The sequence below is a fragment of the Talpa europaea genome, assembly GCF_964194135.1.
Source record: "Talpa europaea genome assembly, chromosome: 4".
NCBI classification, from domain to species: Eukaryota; Metazoa; Chordata; class Mammalia; order Eulipotyphla; family Talpidae; genus Talpa; species Talpa europaea.
In genome coordinates, this window is record NC_140070.1 from 18828294 (window position 1) to 18847221 (window position 18928).

At 39.9% G+C, this 18928-nt stretch overlaps 1 protein-coding gene across 1 annotated transcript; it reads left to right on the forward strand.

The window, feature by feature from the left end:
• Nucleotides 1–405: 405 nt before the first annotated feature.
• Nucleotides 406–18562, forward strand: LOC311170170 (cytochrome P450 4V2-like; the record flags this gene model as incomplete). Its single annotated transcript, XM_084232568.1, has 11 exons — nt 406–634; nt 6730–6842; nt 8205–8290; nt 9014–9204; nt 9580–9649; nt 11545–11671; nt 13971–14156; nt 15444–15546; nt 16841–16975; nt 17067–17246; nt 18390–18562. The coding sequence occupies 11 exons, from the start codon at nt 406–408 to the stop codon at nt 18560–18562; spliced, it is 1593 nt and encodes a 530-aa protein (XP_084088694.1).
• Between the last annotated feature and the right edge of the window lie 366 nt (nt 18563–18928).

The following is an 18928-nucleotide window of genomic DNA, read 5'->3' on the forward strand; positions in this document are numbered from 1 at the left end:
CACAGGCAGCTGCTCTGATTGACCCTAATCCAGAAGCCAGGATGCACCTCCCACCCAGGCAAGCAGCCAGACCCAGCTGAGGACAAAAACACTGCAAGTTGCGCAAAGAAGCTTGTGGTTAGGTGCCCAGCCCAGAACAGTAAGTTCCAAACGCGGAATTTCAAGCCACATGCCTCTTTATCTCATTTTAAACACAGTGCACTCCAGTGCACCCAGACATGTGCCTCTCTTGGGGGAGGAGGTGTAAGTAGCCTGAGGTCGTTTCTTCCCACCTCCTGGGCCTCTCACTTCGCTGGATCTTGAAACGTCTGGGGCAGTGCAGTGTAACTTCAGAGGCTGGACCCAGGGCTGCTGCCTCCATTGGGACTCTGCTCCTTCGGTCCCCACAGCTAAGTCCTGAGCACAATGGCCGCCGGAGTGGTGACAGAGATGTGGCTGGTGCCCATGGGGCAGAAGATGCTGCTCTGGGGCGTCCTGAGCGCTGTCTCCCTGGCCGGAGCCGCCCTAATGTTGAACCTCCTGCAGATGCTGGCGAGCTACGCGCAGAAATGGCTGCAGCTGTGGACCGTCCCGACAGTACGTGGCGCCCTTCCCTTTGTAGGACACGCGCTGTGGTTGAAACCCGATGCAAGAGGTAAGGAGCTCTGCCCTGGCCCTGGCCTGGTGGGCTCCTTGATGTGACCCTGCCTAGGAGGGCGTCTGTGAGAAGCAGGAGCTCCTCCCACAGCCTGAACCATAGTCCTCATCTCCCTCCAGCCCTTGGGTCTTCGTGGATCTCCACTGCTTGAGGTGTTGGCTGCCAGCAGAGAGAAAGTGTCACCTGCTAAAGAATGGACTCTTCACTTCTCTCCAGCTGCTCTGGCACTTGCCTAACCCGCTCTGCCCTCCATCCATAAGAACTTTCTCTTCAGCTATAACTGGATGCAGTATTTCCAAACTCCTGTCCTTCTGCTTATTCTCTTCCCCTTTCCACTTTGTAGCTGTCCTGTCTCAAAACTCTGCTTGTCTTTCTGTCTGTTCTATCAAACTTTAAAGGCAGGAATTTCCCAGGAACCCAGCCAACGAATACCTTAGATGTCTCCCCTCTCTCCTAGGCTCAGTTGAGGCCCTGCACCCCTCACCCCAAACACACATCACATGATCTTAGGACAACTTTATTCCTTCTTGACCTTCATATTTTAGCCCTTTTAAGGAGGTTATATAATAGCAGCAAGCTGTGATGACAGCATCTTCTGGAAATCTAATCAACAAATTCCATTAGCCTTATTTATTGGAGTGTGGTTGCGTTGGCATTTGTTTGTTATCATTTTAGAGAATTTGATTTTTATTATTTTTTGCTAGTAGGAAAAGTGACTTTCATCTAGAAAGCTCCCCAATAACACCAGGTATTTGTAATTCCCTTTTAGGAAAGCAAATTAGATTTTTAGCACTTCATTTCCTGAGTGTTTAGGTTGAGATACCCAGCGCTGAAAAGACTGACCTGTAAAATGACTAGTGTAAAAAAGCCCAGGACCAGATCCCAATTTGCCTTCAGATTCATTGTTAATAGTAACTTTACTGCTCATTGACTGTAATGCTTCAGTGATTGTTTCTTTTACATTCTGTTCCTTCAAATAAATAGAATGCTGTAATTTTATCTTCATGGTTATATGATGAGCCCTCATGGGAAAGTGTCACCAAAATCTTGAAAATGTTTTTTGGCAGAAGAAATTCAAGTAAATCTTTAACCATCAGTGTGATTAATTTTGCCAGTGATCCCACAAGACATTTAGAGATGTGAATATCACCTTTAAAATCATCTTGGTTCATAGTAAAAACAGAGCTTCCACCCTAAGGCTTTAAGTACAGAAATATAGCTCCCCAACAGGAAGCCGCATACTTAAGAAATCTCATCAAATTCTTTTGGGGAAATTTTCTACGATTTGAGTCCCCAGTGAATAAGACCCCTTTCAAAACAAACTGTCTTGATGGGAGTAATTAAAGTAATTATTTTGCTGAATTGAATGACAATACACTGTCTTTTACAAAGGAATTTTTAATATATTTTTTCATTTATTAAAATATACATAATTGAGGTAACATTGGCTTATAATAATACTGTATATGATTTAGGGGAATAGGTCACACCTCCTCAGATGTATGTCACCACACCATGCCCACCATCAATACACTTGTAGTCTTACAAAGGGACTTTTTAAGCCATCAACAAGTGTTGGTAATTAGGATGCCTTGGCATCACAGAAAACATTACTCAATTTCTAGGTTTGCAACCAAGTGCTGGACTTTGAGACATTGTTTAAAACTCTGTAAATGAGAGTTATTTTCCCTTTAATTATAAATGAAACTATTGCAGAGTTATTTTAGGTTAAAATGAATGCATGCAGTTTCCAAATCACTGTTGAGAATTTGATTAGAATAAGAGCCATAATAGTCAATCAACATTTATTGAGGCCTTGTCCAGTATCCAGCATTGAACTCATCAAAGTCGTGACTATCAGAATATTCTGAATATTTTCTCTGTTCTCAGTCACCTAATCTCATACGACAGGCTGTGTTTCACTTTGTGATGATGATCCAAATTCTGGCCTCAGTAAACCTAACTGGAATATTGCAATTGGCTTCCCATTGCCCTCTCGAATTCTAATTTCTTGCCTTTCTGGTATATTATGTCAACACCTGCATTTCCCAGCTGCTCCCTGCTGTTGGACCTGATACCTTTAAACCACAGGTTCAGAAACCCATCTCCTTTGTCAGACCAGACCAAAGAGACATTACATTAGCAGGAAGCCATATTTTGACATGGGTCTTTTGACAAGCTTTTCTCACAGCAATTTTGACCACGATTTTGACTGGAAGACAATTTGAAGCAGTATGGTCTAATAGTTAAAATGGATCATTCTAGAGTCAGGCTCCCTTGGCTTTGTAATGCAGCGTGACAAGCTGAAACTGAAACTGTTGATCAAAGAATGAAACCATCATAGACACACAATAGCAATGGAGCAGAAGAGTTTATTTAAAGAAACAGACCAACTCCTTCCCTCCGCAAGGCAAGCAGCCCCGAGGAGATTTATGCAGGGACAGATAAAGAAACTGAGCAGCTCCCACACAGGAGGGGTCTGGAAATTGTTGTTGCTGGGTAAATACAGTGCCAAATGCTCAGGTTTTGGGTCTAGGGGAATAGCATTGGTGGTCTTGCAATTTCTTGATTGCTTCTTTGGGATTTGTGTGTTCATATAGGCAAACTGGTGGCTTTTCAACACAGGGTTTTGATTTTCTTCCCTGTAATTGATTTGCTCCCTCCTGTTATGTCTCCCAGGGTCCCAGACCCTATCTGTCTGTCAAGGTCTAACTCTCAGGTTCAAAACCAGTTTCTACTACTCACTAGCTCTGTGAATGAACAAATTAATTAACTGTGTAGAATTTCCTCAGTTATGTAATGACAATAATAATGCTTCTCATCTAACTGTGGTGAGGCATAAAAGATATAATGCATATAATACACTTGGTACTAGATTTGGCCTATAATAATCTGAAACAGTAAATAAATAGAATGAGTGTTAGATTTTTAGGACAATTATAGTAGATTTTGATGCAGAATGTACAAACACTTTGTTCAAAATCACTGCTCTTTAGTAGTATTTGCAGTGGACATCCGTAAGCCTCAGGCCCTTTCTCACTGGACTTTGAGCAGCTTGTCCTGAAGACCAGGGGTGGGTTGAAGTTTCGGGATGGATGAGTAGCAGGTATAGGCTGAGCATGTACACATTTATGGGCAAAAAAAGGTTAACTGGTTTGTTTTTTTATGCCATGCACTTTTGTCCCTGGTGCCCAAATTCCCATTTGCAGCTGCTCTGTTGAAATTTTGAGTGCATATCAGTAGCCTCGTAGTGGGGTTGGAGTAAGTCCAGATGTGTCATTTGGGCATTGCCTTTGCTCAGTAAAAGTCCTGGCACCCACATACCCACATACCAGGGTGGCCTGCCCCCAAGCCCTCCCCTACCTGGCCTTTTCTACCTGTGTAGTGAGGCCTCAGATCCTCATGTGTAATCAGCTCCCAACTAGGACTCAATCCTTTTCCTCACCTTGCTGGATGAGGGTCACGACAACTGTCTAACCTTTGCCAGCTCTCTTCTGAGGCCTGGACCCTGACTCCTCATCCTTTAGTCAACGGGTACTGCCATGTGTTTCTACCGGGTGGTGTTCGCCAGTGTGCTGTTCCTTGATGGACACTTTTGTCACTGAATGACTTCTCCCAGTGCCATGCTGCATTTCCCGGGCTGGGGCCTCCTGGGTGTTAGCACAGAGAGTGGTGGCGCCCAAGTTTCTCACAGCTCTTCAATGCTGTCATTGGGAAGATGGTCACCATTTTGCCACACCTAATACCAGAGCAGTCATGAAGCAGGATCAGCAGCTTAACCCAGGTGCATGAGAGCTCACCCTTTTTTATACCCTGTGGTCCAACATTATTCTCTGACCTCACACGCATTAGTTTTACTGTCCTAAAATAAAGTCCCGTGTGTTAGTCCATATCAGATACTTTCTGTTACTCCCAGAGCCTATAAGAGAAAAAATCAAATTTCCATGTCTCCAACATTACAGTCTCATCTCCCAGTGTTATCATGCTGATCTTATAGTTTGGCTGGACAGACAGAGAATTTTCTATGTCTCTGATGTACTGTTTCAGCTGCTTAATTTATAGTCTCTCTCCCACCTCCACTTCCCTTTTTCTACCTATAAAAATTCAGATCATTCTTTAGCACTCAAAAGCCATCTACTTCATGGTATTTGCTATCTTCTCAGTCACTTTCAGTAATTCCTCAGACTTAACCTTCCATTCTAGCAACCTCTTCATTGCCTCTGGTACTGTGATTTGTTGCGGAAGTGACCTTTATCCGTTCCTGAGGCTAGAGGTTAGTTGTTTGGAGGCACACATTCGATGCTCGAGGACTGCATGTGTGAGCCACGAAGCTGGCTTCCAGCTTCTTAATTCTCATTTTGGATTTGTAATCAAAAATTGACTTCATTAACTATAAAATTTGCCCATCTAATCATTATGCTGTCCACAAAGCCTCTCAATAAAATTCGTTAGGTCAATGATTTTTTTTCTTTTATTCACTATGAGAACTCTTCCTTATTTTTTCACATTTCCAAACCAATTCCACCGTTTGAATTAAGTAAAACCTTTTGTCCTATATGAGAGGAGATACAGACATTAGTCAATTACAATAAATTTGTATGTAAGTGTTCTCCAAGTCAACGAAATATCTTTTTAATCCTCCTCCAGCTTACTTCTTACTCTCCACCTTCAGAAAAATATACTTCCTTTTTCATTTCAAAATTTTATGTATTTTGAAATAGTTTTAGACCCACTGAAAAGTTGCAAAATAGTAGAAAATTCACATATGCCTTTAACCCAGCTCCTCTACTGGTGAATTATTATATGATTAATACAATTATCAAAACTAAACAATTAACATTTGTATATCGCTATTTATTAACAAAACTACAGCCCACCCAGTGGAAGGATGAATAGGTTTCCTTCCCTATAAAAGGGCTGCAAGAGACTAGAGAAATTGAATAACCTCCAGGCACTTAGGAAATCCATGAAATGTGGTTCTTATGTAGACAAAACTTGTTCTTTCTTGTTGATGTAAAGTTTGGCATATCACAATTAACCTGGTTGTTTAATATATATTGTATCAGTCATAATTAAATTAAGTTACCCTCATAATTCAATCATCAGTTTCTAGGGATGATATACTTTACCTTTAAGAATGAGACATTGGGGATAAACACATGCAATTTGCAGCAACATGGATGGCGCTGGAAGGGATCATGCTCAGCGAAATAAGCCAGAAAGAAAAAGAAAAATACCGGATGGTCTCACTCATAGCAGGAATCTAGAAAACTTAAATAAGGGACCAGGAAAAACAATAACTATAAGAAAGAAAATATCAAAATCAACAAACAACTATGAACCAGAGACACTCTATGGGGGGTGGGGGCAGGGAAAGGAGGGCTTAGGGTCAAAATAAGAGGGTTGCAATTGTAAGGGGACTGTAAAAATAAAATTTAAATAAAAAAATACCTAAATAGACACTTTAAGGGACCTATTACAAAATTGTCATCTTGGCTGAGTTAGTTACTTTTGATTTAAAATATTTATTTTTTGGGCCTCCCTGGTGGCGCAGGTGGTTGAGCGCAGCGCTGTGAAACTGTCCGCAGCCTCTGCAGTGCCAGTTCGATCCCTGCCAACTGCGGAAAAGCCCATATGGTGAGACAGACCTCTCCTGTCTCATGCGCTGCTCCCCTCAGCAGTGTATTTCAGTCAGTCTGCCTGTTCTGTTCCCCGCTCTGTCTTTGGTGAATCCTCTCACCCTGCCACGCATCTGGCCTGTACTCCAGTTCTTGTATAAAAAAGTAAATCTTTTAAAAAAATTATTCTTTTTGGACCTCCCTGGCGGCGCAAGGGGTTAAGCACTGCACTATGAAGCAATCCACAGCCTCTGCAGCATGAGTTTGATTCCTGGCCAGGGAGAAACCCACATGGCATAGCAGACTTCTCCTGCCTCACCCGCTGCTCCCCTCAGCAGTGTATTTCAGTCAGTCTGCCTGTTCTGTTCCCCACTCTGTCTCTGGTGGATCCTCTCACCCCCCATATCTCTGGCCTGTACCCCAGCTCTTGTATGCAAAAATAAATAAATCTTTTAAAATATATTTTTTTTCCAGAATTTTTTCAGCAGTTAATTGTGTATGCTGAAGAATTCCGACACCTGCCACTGGTCAAACTCTGGCTTGGGCCAATGCCAATGGTGGCCCTTTATAATGCAGAAAGTGTGGAGGTGAGTACAGGGTAGATATGATCACTAATCCACTCTGTATTTGATGGTGCGAGATCAGAATCAGTATAGTGACTATTTCCATATATTTAATTATGTTAAGTGCATGAGCAAGTGTTGACAACTTTATTACAGCTGGATAGGAGCATTCATTGCTTTGCAGTGGACTCTGAGTCCTGGGAGAGCAACAGCCTCCAGATATCAGGGAACATTGGGTGTCAGGTGCCAATTTGTTTGTTTCCCTTTCTGGAAAGTCTGCAGAAGCAGACATTTTATAGAACCATTTCAGATTCCACAAGGGTCGCATATGGCATCTGCCAGGCACTGTTTGAAGATAAAATACATATATATACTAATTAATATGAGGGTTTCCCTGAATGGGCTCACATTCTCATCCTATATTCATTATAAAAGTACTATTCCAAATTAACTTTCCTAAAAGAGAATGCTAATCTGATATTAATAGGACAGATATAGATACTCTGTGTGATTGAAATTAATTCTAGGAAGGATATATACTTGTTATTTATTATGGGACACTGGTGAAATAAATTATCTTGTGGTTTGATGAAAAAAGGATTTGGGTGAGAGTAAAAATGAAGTAAATAGAGTTTCTCTTTATGGAACAAAGTTAAAAATGGAAATTTCTAGGGAATAGTGCTGGGATAGTCTTTCTTAGTTACTATGGTGAAAATGTTGGCATTTCTCTTGTACACAACTGGAACCCTGGTTCAGAGGGGATCCTGAGGGCAAGAGAGAGACCTATGACCATAGATAGGTACATAGATTAGGAATAGGTGGCAGAGTTTTGTTAGAGTTAAGGAGCCAATGTTGATCCACTAAATGTTCTACTTCACTTTGCGAATAGGCAACCTAGTCACACCCCTGGCTTCCAATGTTACGTGTCTGCTGGAGACATTCAGATGTGTACCTCTAGCTCCAGCTTTTAGCCTGAGCTTCACATCTGCTTATAGACGAGGCTAAATTCAATATCTGAAAATGACCTGGTGATTCTCGTCTCCCTAGATGTAGTCCATCCTAGACAGGATTCACCTGTCCACACTCCCCACCCAGCGCACTTGCTTAATACATAACTCTTCTAGATCCTAGGTCATAACAGGAAACAAGAAATCATCTTGGATCATTTTCCTTTCTCTAGACTCCTTTTAGTCACCAAGTTTTTTGACAGTTTAAGATTCAGATCTCTAATTGAATTTCTTTCAGGCAGAGAAATGAAAATGAATCAGAGAAATAATGGCGATGCAATGTTGCTTTAAGTAGGTGTGTTCTAGGCAGATAACCTTATCTCTGAGATTGTTTTGATGTCTATATATGTCTCAAATATTTTTTTTTTCTCTTTCTAAGGTAATTGTGACTAGTTCAAGGCAAATTGACAAGTCCTATCTGTACAATTTTTTAGAACCATGGCTTGGCCTAGGACTTCTTACAAGGTATGTCAATATCAATTTGTAACGCTGTTTGTAGAAATAGTTGTTTCAGTGCATAACTTGATATATTAAAAATCGACACACGGTTGTTCTGTAGCAAGATTGTGCTGTCAGGATGTAAGGGAGAAGCTATAAAGATAGGTCTGGCTAATTATGGGTCTTTAACAAATAGGCGGTGCATGGTGATCTCTAGGCACCATCTTCAGTAATGATCACCAGTTTGCAAAAGAGAATCAGGAGGTCCTCATGTCCCAATAGAGTGAAGGAAATGAGAGTTTGGCACAGGGAATTTTGAAAAGCAAATGAAAAAGACAGCCAGTCTCAGAGAAGAATATGGAGGGCAGTAACCCCAATTCTTGAACTTGCATCCAGGTTAGGACCCCATGCTCTGGGAGAGGGCCTACTTAGCAAGACAAAGGAGACCATTGTGGGGACTTTGGAAAACTCATGATGGAGATAAAGCAGCATCAGGAGCAGGTGCATCATAAGAGAATTAAGGAATTAATTCTAACTTTTAGCATCTCAGAATTTAGAAATTAAAACTTAAACATTAATAATATAGAATAATATGTAAAATATATATTTTTTACATATAGATGAATCTCTGTATTTTTGACTAAAGCATTTGAGAATCTGTAGATTCAGCTATTTCAAGGGATTTTTGCTGACATGACTGTATTTATACTTTACTTATTTCTCTTTTGTCACTGTGCATTGTTTTTCTAGTACTGGAAACAAATGGCATGCTCGCAGAAAAATGTTAACACCCACTTTCCATTTTACAATTCTGGAGAACTTCTTAGATGTTATGAACAAACAAGCAAATATACTGGTTAATAAGCTTGAGAGACATGTTAACCAAGAAGCATTTAACTGTTTTTCTTACATCACGCTGTGTGCCCTAGATATCATCTGTGGTGAGTCTCATCCATTAGTGTAAAGACAATGTGACCCAAATGGAAAAGAGCTATTGTTCATGGAAAGGTATGGGAAGGGGTTGGAAAGGATGCTGGATTCTCCAGGGTGGGCCTACTGCAGAGCTGCTGCCCGAGAACAGCACAGGGCTGAGAGCAGAACAGCCAGAGTCCACCTGCCAGGAAGGAGAAAGGAGAGAGAGAGCAGTGCAAGGGAGCAGGGGAGCAGAAGATGCAGGAGAAGAGGGGATGGGGGGACTTTAAAGTACATAAGAACCAAACAGGATTTGTCTTTTTTTTGGTCAAGTGCCTGCCCCTGGAAAAGAAACACAAAATATGTGCATGAATTGAATGTTTGTTCCTCACCATATTTTATAGAAACTGCTATGGGGAAGAATATTAATGCTCAAAGTCATGAAGATTCTGAATATGTACATGCTGTTTATAGGTAAATGGAGGCCTTTTTATTGTTTTTTAAATTGTTCATAATTAAGGCTTTAAAGTAGTTATTATTTATGATTTCTGTTTGTGTTTTCCATTGTTCCTTAATGGACATAATACTACAAATTAACTTAATATTTAAGCATGAATTTCAACAATAGAGGAATGGTATGTAATTTATGGCATACCCCTATTATTCAGTATTTTTCCAACTTTAGTGATTTGACAATCATTTACACAATGTACATTCAGCAGTAATTTTATTTTTTTATTTTATTTTTATATTCCCCATACAATTGCAACCCCCTTATTTTGACCCCAATCCTTCCTTTCCCCACCCTCCACCCCCATAGTGTGTCTCTGGTTCATAGTTGTTTGTTGATTTTGATTTTTTCTTTCTTATAGTTATTCTTTTTCCTGGTCCCTTATTTAGGTTTTCTAGATTTCTTATTCAGCAGTAATTTTAAATGATAATTTTGCATGAGATTGAATCATTACATTATGATACTAATTGATAGCAGGAGATAAGCATGTCTTACAGTCCGCTAGCCACTAGATAAAAAATTTATTCATAGAAAGAAAAAAATTAGATGATACTATATGGTCTTTTGTTGTTTCTTTTTCTTATTGTGTATTATGTTTGTTTTTATTCACCTGTCCCATATTTTTCTACACTGTATTAGTTTTTAGTTGACATAATTTATTTTACTTTTAAAATTGCTTATGATATTATTCAGTTATTAAAAGGTAGGTCTAGGATATGATTTGACATGTTCTGTCATTAAACTTCACTGCTCATTTCATTTTAAATTATGATAATTATTGAGCACCCATGATCTCCTATTTATTGCACAAGGCACGGACTAGTTTTATTGTGGCACACAACAGACAGAATGGCCTGGGAGATAGCTTTTGAAACAAATATAAATTTATAAATTGTAATACATGGTTAAAAGGAAAGATCAATTTGCTGTTAGAGAAGAAAATAGAAATACCCATTGAGTGGCCTAGGAAGGCTACCCTGAAGAATGGGCATCTCATTCTGTCATGAAGGAAAAGACATGAGTCTTCCTGCTCCATCACTGGAAATGATAAGAGCTGTGTTTGGGGCAGCGGTGGGGCAGATTGGCACTTAACATGCACCAAGCACTTTTCTGTAGAATAGGGCAGCCAGTTGTTTTCTGTCATTCCAGAGGAGTGATCAAGCCAATGAGTGGATTTTAAAAAGAGACAGATCACCTCTTTAAGAGCAAGAGTCACAGGCAGACTTGGGAGCCAGCACTCTATGGAGAAACAGAAGCAGTGATCAGATGGTTAACTAGTAAGGCTGTTTGTAAGATTCCTTAATCATCTAAAAACTCATCAAAAAATTAAACTTCTTTGGGTATGTAACATTCCATGCCTTCACTGATGAGCATAAATCATAGGGCTCTTAATCACTTCTCAGAAAAAATCATCATCACCACCCTATCTTACCCTCATTGAGACTAGGCACCAAATAGATGCTCAAGAAATACAGAGTAGGGGCCTCCCCGGTGGCGCAGTGGTTGAGCGCTGGGTTGCGAAGCTGCCCGCAGTCTCTGCGGTGCCGGTTCGATCCCCGGCTGCTCCCCGGCCACTGGAGGAGGATCCCACATGGCGCGCAGACCTCTCCTGCCGCCCACTGCTCCCCTCAGCAGTGTACTTCGGTCCTTCTGCCTGCTCTGCTCCCCGCTCTGGCTCTGGTGAATTCTCTCACCCTCCCGCGCTTCTGACTGTACCCAGTGCATGTATAAACAAAACAAACAAACAAATAAAATAAATAAATAAAACATGCCTCTGTAAAAAAAAAAAAAAAAAAAGAAATACAGAGTAGATGTATCAGTAGATATATCAGTAGATATATTTCTGTCCTATTTATAGAATGAGTGACATCTTACTTAGAAGAATCAAGATGCCCTGGCTCTGGCCTGATCGAATATTCCTTATGTTTAAAGACGGAAAGGAACACAAGAGGAGCCTAATGATTCTACATAATTTTACCAAAAATGTAAGTTCCCATTGTGGCAAAATGTTCATAATATGAGTGACCTTTATTCCTCTTTTAAATAGGCACTTTGATGGTATAAAGCACATCCTCAATATTATGCAACCATTAACATTGTCCACCTCCAGTATTTTTATAAGTTCATGATTTTTATTATTTGTTAACATGCCCAGTGTAGGACTGTGGAACTGGTTTCTTCCAAGATAAAAGTTCAATAATAATGGAAAGAAATAGGCAGCACATGGGCCTCCCCTGGTGGCGCAGCGGTTGAGCACTGGGCTGCAAAGCTGCCCGCAGTCTCTGCAGCGCCAGTTCGATTCCCGGCCGCTGGTGAGGTCCCACATGGCGCAACAGACCTCTCCTGCCGTGCCCACTGCTCCCCTCAGCAGTGTATTTCATCAGTCTGCCTGTTCTGTTCCCCTCTCTGGCTCTGGTGAATTCTCTCACCCTCCCACGCTTCTGAGTGTACCCAGTGCTTGTATAAATAAATAAATAAATCTTTAAAAGAAAAGAAATAGGCAGCACAATTTCACCTATACATTCAGTAAATATTAATTTATCACTTGCTAGATATCACATAGTGAAGCAAGTGTATGCTAAAGGTTAGTCTAGTAGGAGAGGTTATATGTAAACAAAAAGTGAGATGGGTTATGAACTTTTATTATGAGTTTGTTAAAAGAATAAAAGACAAGGATTTATGTTTGCAGACTCTTGTTGAGAATGTTTGGATTAGGCAAGAATTTTCAAAGGCAGAGAGAAATGTATAGCAGTATCTTTACTTGTAAAAGATGAAAAGTAGGGCCTCCCCTGGTGGTGCAGTGATTGAGTGCTGGGCTGCGAGACTGCCCGCATCCTCTGCAGCGCCAGTTCGTTCCCCAGCTGCCGGCAAGGGTCCCGCAAAAAAAAAAAAAAGAAAGAAAAGTAACTAGAAATTATTCTTTTATTTCCAATTCAAATACAATCAGGTGATAGTGCTGTTGTGATTATAGGATGTCAATTGTATTAATGATGTGTGTATGAAAAAAGCAAAATTTTATTGAAAGTATATCAAATTTTGATTTAAATATACTATCTCAATTGTTTAAGTTTTTCCTCTCCTTGCTATATATTTTTTTAAATGTGTTGGATTTGGTTCCTTACAGTGAGGTTCATCCCATCGCAGCAGAGCAAGTGTTACTAAGTCAACAGATGTTAGATAAATGAGACATTGGGTTGAGCTGGCCACCGTTAAAGTCTATAATCACCTCATGGTAGGAGAATGACAAACAGTTCATGTTTTATGGGTATAATTACATTTTGCCTCAATTTCACACATTAGTATCAGTGCATGTAAACAAATAATTCTAAATTAGATATACAATAGCACTCAATCAATAAATATTGACAATTCCATATAGACCTCTAGGTCTCTACCTAGAGGCCCTCCACCAAATGCAAAAGAAGTTACAGTGTTTTGCCCTCAAAACCACCTAGTACAGATTTAGAATTTCCTGATAGAAGAAGAAAGTGACATATATAGCCAAATTAAATTTATGAACTTTTATTTTTCTTATTCAAAACATATCAAATGAGCATTCCTTAAAATGCCAAGCAGTGTTGAAAAGGTTGGAAATACATCCATGAATGAAGACAAATTAGCTGTTCTATGGATGAGTTCTTCAAGTTGGGGAAGATGCTAAAGAAGAAGTACATTATAATGTCAAGTGTTCAGTGTAATGGGAAAACATAGTGTTAGGAAGACAGTGTGTGCTAGGAACCAGCCTTGCAGCCATCAGAGAAGGCCTTTCTGATGTGAAGATGAGCAGAGGCCTGGAGGAAGAGAGGTCACTACCATGCTGGCATCTCAGTAAACAGCATTGTAGACAGAAGGCATAGCAGGCACTTAGGGTAAACTGATGAATCAACTTCCCACTTTATTTTCTCTAAATACAATACGTAATTAGAGGGACCTACAATTAGTCTATCGGATGATGATTGCATTCCCTCTGCCACCTAAACTGGTTATCATTAACTCCATCCAAACTGTAAGTCCCTATCAAGTAGACAGTTATTCTATTTTTGTTTAGGAAAAGCCACAAATTGCACTTGAAGAGTATGAATTTGTCTGACATTAAATTTATTTTCAAGAGCCTTATTGAATAATGTTCTAAAGTATCAACAGGATGCATTAGAGTCACAAGAACCCAAGTAATTGTTGAGATAGAAGTGATAGAAGAGTTTAAGCAAAGAACCAAATATGTTTTGTTGAGAAAATGTGTTAACATAAATTCCAAACAAAGTATGTGATGCTTATATCACACAGGTCATAGCTGAACGGGCCAATGAAATGAAGAGGGAGGAAGAAAATCCAACTGACCACCAGGGCACCGCCTCCTCCAAAAATAAACGCAGGGCTTTTCTTGACTTGCTTTTAAATGTAACCGATGATCAAGGGAACAAGCTAAGTCATGATGATATTCGAGAAGAAGTTGATACCTTCATGTTTGAGGTATTGCCTATTATGTTATTTCCGGCATCACTGCCATAATGCAATGTCACTTTCATAAAAATATAGTATAGGAAAAAAAGAAAGCAAATAAGACAAATGATTTGAAGATTTCTGCCCAGAGACTGAAATATTACTATGATCATTTGTTGGTTAGGAAAATGGAAAAATAAGATCATTCATAGAGGGGAATGTTTGTTTTTCCTAAAAGCCTTCTACAACTATCATTTTCATCATTTCTTCAAATACATAACTTTTTATTCAGAAGAACCCACCATTTTTGTATTGGAAATGTCCTGTTGAGGATGGGGACCTCCCTGGTAGCACAAGGGGTTAAGTACCGCACTATGAAGCTGTCCACCTCCCCTGCAGCACAAATTCGATCCCCGGCTGGCCAGGGAGAAATCCACATGGTGCAGCAGACTTCTCCTGACTCACCTGCTGCTCCCCTCAGCAATTTATTTCAGTCATTTTGCCTGTTCTGATCCCCACTCTGTCTCTGGTGAATCCTCTCACCCCCCTGCATTTCTGGCCTGTACCCCAGCTCTTGTATGCATAAATAAATAAATCTTTAAAAAAAAAAAAGATGAGGATGGAACATAAGAAACAAAGGCCTATAACAATGAGCAGAAAACAAAGTTGTCTAAACATCCTTATCCCAGACCACTGGCAGAACGGACTAGTATGGACTCTGAGGGTTCTATTTCTACCTCTTCTTCCTACTAAAGCATCTGGCTCTGAGGAAGTTATTTAACATTTTTTCCATTGGTTTAATCTCTAAAATCTGACTAGCAGTATCAAACATTTCATGGGAGTTTTTTTGAAGTAAAATGAGTTCATTTCTGCAAAGTACTTCATATTTTTCCTAAAACTCAGCAAGTATTAAATGTGGCTACTTACCAACATGTCATGGCAAGAACATGACTCAGACCCACACATAATTGCCGGTGTCCAGCACGGACAGGTAGAACCTACCTTACAAATGGGAAGGTAGAAAGTATAGATATAGCAGTTTGACTCATGAAAGTCAGAATTTATTCCCCTTAAAAATAGTCTCACACATTAGTTCCTTTAGAAGTCCCCTTATTAAAACTTCTGGCAACTCCGTGTAGCATGAAAAATCTAAGTGTGAATCTCCAGCATTTCTGTGTCTCACTGCAGTGACTTGCTATACAGAGTTAATTTGCTGTGCTCTGCAGCCACATTGCCTCTGTGAATTCAAAGTGTAGTTATTGCTGTTCTTCTCACTATTGCTCGGCTTTTAAATTATTTTTTTCCTTCCATTTGTAGGGCCATGATACAACTGCAGCTGCAATGAACTGGGCTTTATACCTCCTGGGTTCTTACCCAGAAGTCCAGAGAGAAGTGCACAAGGAGCTGGAGGAAGTGTTTGGTACGGTGCGCCCTTCAGTCGTTATACTTGGGTCCCGAGTCCTCTGAGTCAGTGGTGTTCTCTCTTATCAGGATGTGCAGGACCTGCTCTAAAGATGCTGCAATGGCAGGAGGCCCCCATGGGGATACCCCCAGGGGGATTCCCCTCCTTTGCCTAGGTCCTCTGCTTCCTGCATTCACTTAAAGGCATTTGCTAATTGCCTGGCTTGTGACTGCATTGGGCTAGATGTTGGGGATGCAAACAGATGTCACTGTCCTCAAGAGTCTCCCTGCTTAACAGATGAAATAGACATTTGTATATAAAGCATAAAGGTTTTCTAGTAGTCATAGTCTTCTCTCCGGAAAGGCAGCCTTCTTTACGGGTCTCTCTGCTCCATTTCTCTCCTCTCCCGTGTCTCCTTCAAACCTTCTAAAGCTTCACCTGGTTGCTCAGCTCTGCTCCTCATTAGGTGCAGCAGGGAAACTGGAACCTCCCCTTTTTATGGAGATTCCTTTGTTACAGTGTCACTTCAACTCTAGTCTAAGAACAGAGCAATTCCTTGTCTTCTCCAAGCGGTGTAGACTTATGTTAGGTGGACAAATGTTACCCTGCAATTTGAGACTTTGGTGGTGAATTTAAATTTCTTCTGATGAAATTTAATTGGCTTTTGTTAACCAAAAGCTTTTCTGCTTGTAAAAACTCCACATTTGGCTTCTGCATGAAGTCTACTTCATTTTGTATTTTATCAATATGTTCAGTTGCTTCTCGCTATTGTTTTTCTCCCTCCACCAAACCAGGGAAGTGGATGTCTCTTAAGGCCTAGAGTTGTCTTGGTTTCTTTGCCTGAGGTGGGGGAGGGGCTTTGAGGGTATACTGTAATGCAAGTCCAAGAATCTGACCCAAAGAAGCACTTCTGGAAGGAAATTCTGAGACTTCAAATTAAGCATTTAAAAATGTGCAGCTCAGTACACTCACAGTGTTGTACAATGTTACCTCTACCTCATTCCAAAACATTTCAGCACCCCAAAAAGGAAACCCTGTGCCATTAATCAGCCACTTCCCAGTTTTGCCTCCCCAGTCTCTGATTACTTTCTTTGAGTATACCTATTCTGAGTATTTACTATAAGTGGAATCATGCATTTGTGACATTTTTGTGTCTGGTTTCTTTTGTTGAGCATATTGTCTCATTTTATTCTGATTATATGTAGTAGCAGAAGTTCTACTTCATCGGAAGCTATTTAGCACCCATCCCTGACCACCCATCTCCCAGCCCAACATTTCTGTCATTGTCACTTCGTGTATTTCCTTTAATCAGGAAGGTCTGATCGTCCTGCTACCTTAGAGGACCTGAAGAAACTTAAATATCTGGAATGTGTTATTAAGGAGACCCTTCGTCTTTTTCCTTCAGTGCCTTTATTTTCCAGACACCTTAATGACGACTGCGAAATTGGTATGTATTATACAATAGAAGAGTAGGAAAATGGATGCTTGTATGTCTGTCTTGCTTCATTCTTATGGAATGGCGACTTTCTTTTTGACAGCGGGTCACAGAATCGTGAAAGGCTCTGAAGTAATCATCTTTACCTATGCACTGCACAGAGACCCCAGGTTCTTCCCAGACCCCGAGGATTTCAAGCCAGAAAGGTTCTTTCCAGAAAACTCACAAGGACGCCATCCATATGCATATGTGCCCTTCTCTGCTGGACCAAGAAACTGTATAGGTTTGTATCCATCTGAGTTGGTTTGACCTTTTAGGTCACACGATAGAGGGTTTCTCACATTCTTTGCAATGTGGTGGTCCATTGCAGCTCTTAAAAAATTGCTTTCCTTTTTTCTACATCTTACCATGCATTATTTTTAAGATATTATCAACATTCACTGTACTAGTTTTCAAAGTACTACACTTGTGGCTTAAGCAGAAATTTATTTTCTCATAGTTCTAGGGACTAGAGTCCAGGATCATGGTGGTTTCTTCTGTGGACTCTCTCTGACTTGTAGATGTTCATCTTCTTCTGTATCACCACATGATCTTTCTTCTGTGTGTATCTGTTTCCTAATCTCTTCTTTCTCTAAGGACATCAGTCACATTGGATTACAGTCCATGTATACAAGCTCATTTTAATTTCATTTCCTTTTAAAAGTTTTATCCCAAACATAGTCACATTCTAAAGTACAAGATGTTAGAACTCTACATATGAATTTAGGGGGATAGGGAACACACAATTCAGCCCTTAACATAAAAAATAATCACTTTCATGGTAGAACTGACACATGTTGTATATTTTGTGTTAAAATATACATTTCATGTTTAAAATTTAATAATTATTTAACTTACTTTTTGTGGGGTTTTCTATGAATGGTATTCTACAAATATAAAACAATGAAAATTTACAACATGCCCAGCTGAACTACTTTAAAAAAAAAAATAATGTACATCATCATCATTATAAACAGTTTTGGCTCTAGCATCTCTAGCATTTTATTATATATGTAAAAGCAGGTATAGTGACATGATGTCAGATTTAAGGGGATGAATCTGAATCATATTTGGAGATTGTCATAAGTTACATAAAGGCTATGTAACAAGGTGATTTACAGTAGGGATTTTCATGATTTAAGGAGCCCAGGATTCATCTGGGGGCATTGCTAAAATATAGATTTCCTGGTGCACCCCAGCAGTCAGATACAATGGGTATGAGCAGAGAAGGGAACTCAAGATTCATTTTTAAATAGCTTCCCAGCTGGTCCTGGTTATCCCAAGACCTGCTCTGAATACAAAACAGCTTGTTTCCTCCAAATCAGTGTTATTTTCCCATTTGAAATATACCTATAACTAAATTCATGGTGTTTGCACTAATTTAAAGGTCAAAAGTTTGCCATGATGGAAGAAAAGACCATTCTTTCCTGCATTCTGAGACATTTTTGGGTAGACTGCAACCAGAAAAGAGAAGAACTTGGCCTGGCAGGAGATCTGATTCTTCGTCCAACTAATGGCATCTGGATCAAGTTGAAGAGGAGACACACCAATGAATCCTAACTTATTATTTAACTGTGCCTTTATCATGCAAAATTTCTTCCATTAAGATAAATTTGCATTTATAATTTCTAGATCATGAGCTCAACACTGTTAAACCCAAGACCTTATTTTCTTGTTAAGTCAATGAGTGGGTTTTTATGTTTTCATCGTTATTACTCCCATTCTTGATTCCAAAAATTAGACCCAAATAAACACATTACAAGTTTCTCAATGGAGGCATTCACAGGCACACCCAATTTCCATTGCCAGACCAAAGAATATAATTTAACTGAAATCTTGAATTTTTAAAGAAATAGGTTTACTAGAAGTTAGGGAATGAGATCCATGAGAAAGTATATTTCTGCCAAAGTCACAATATAAATGGGT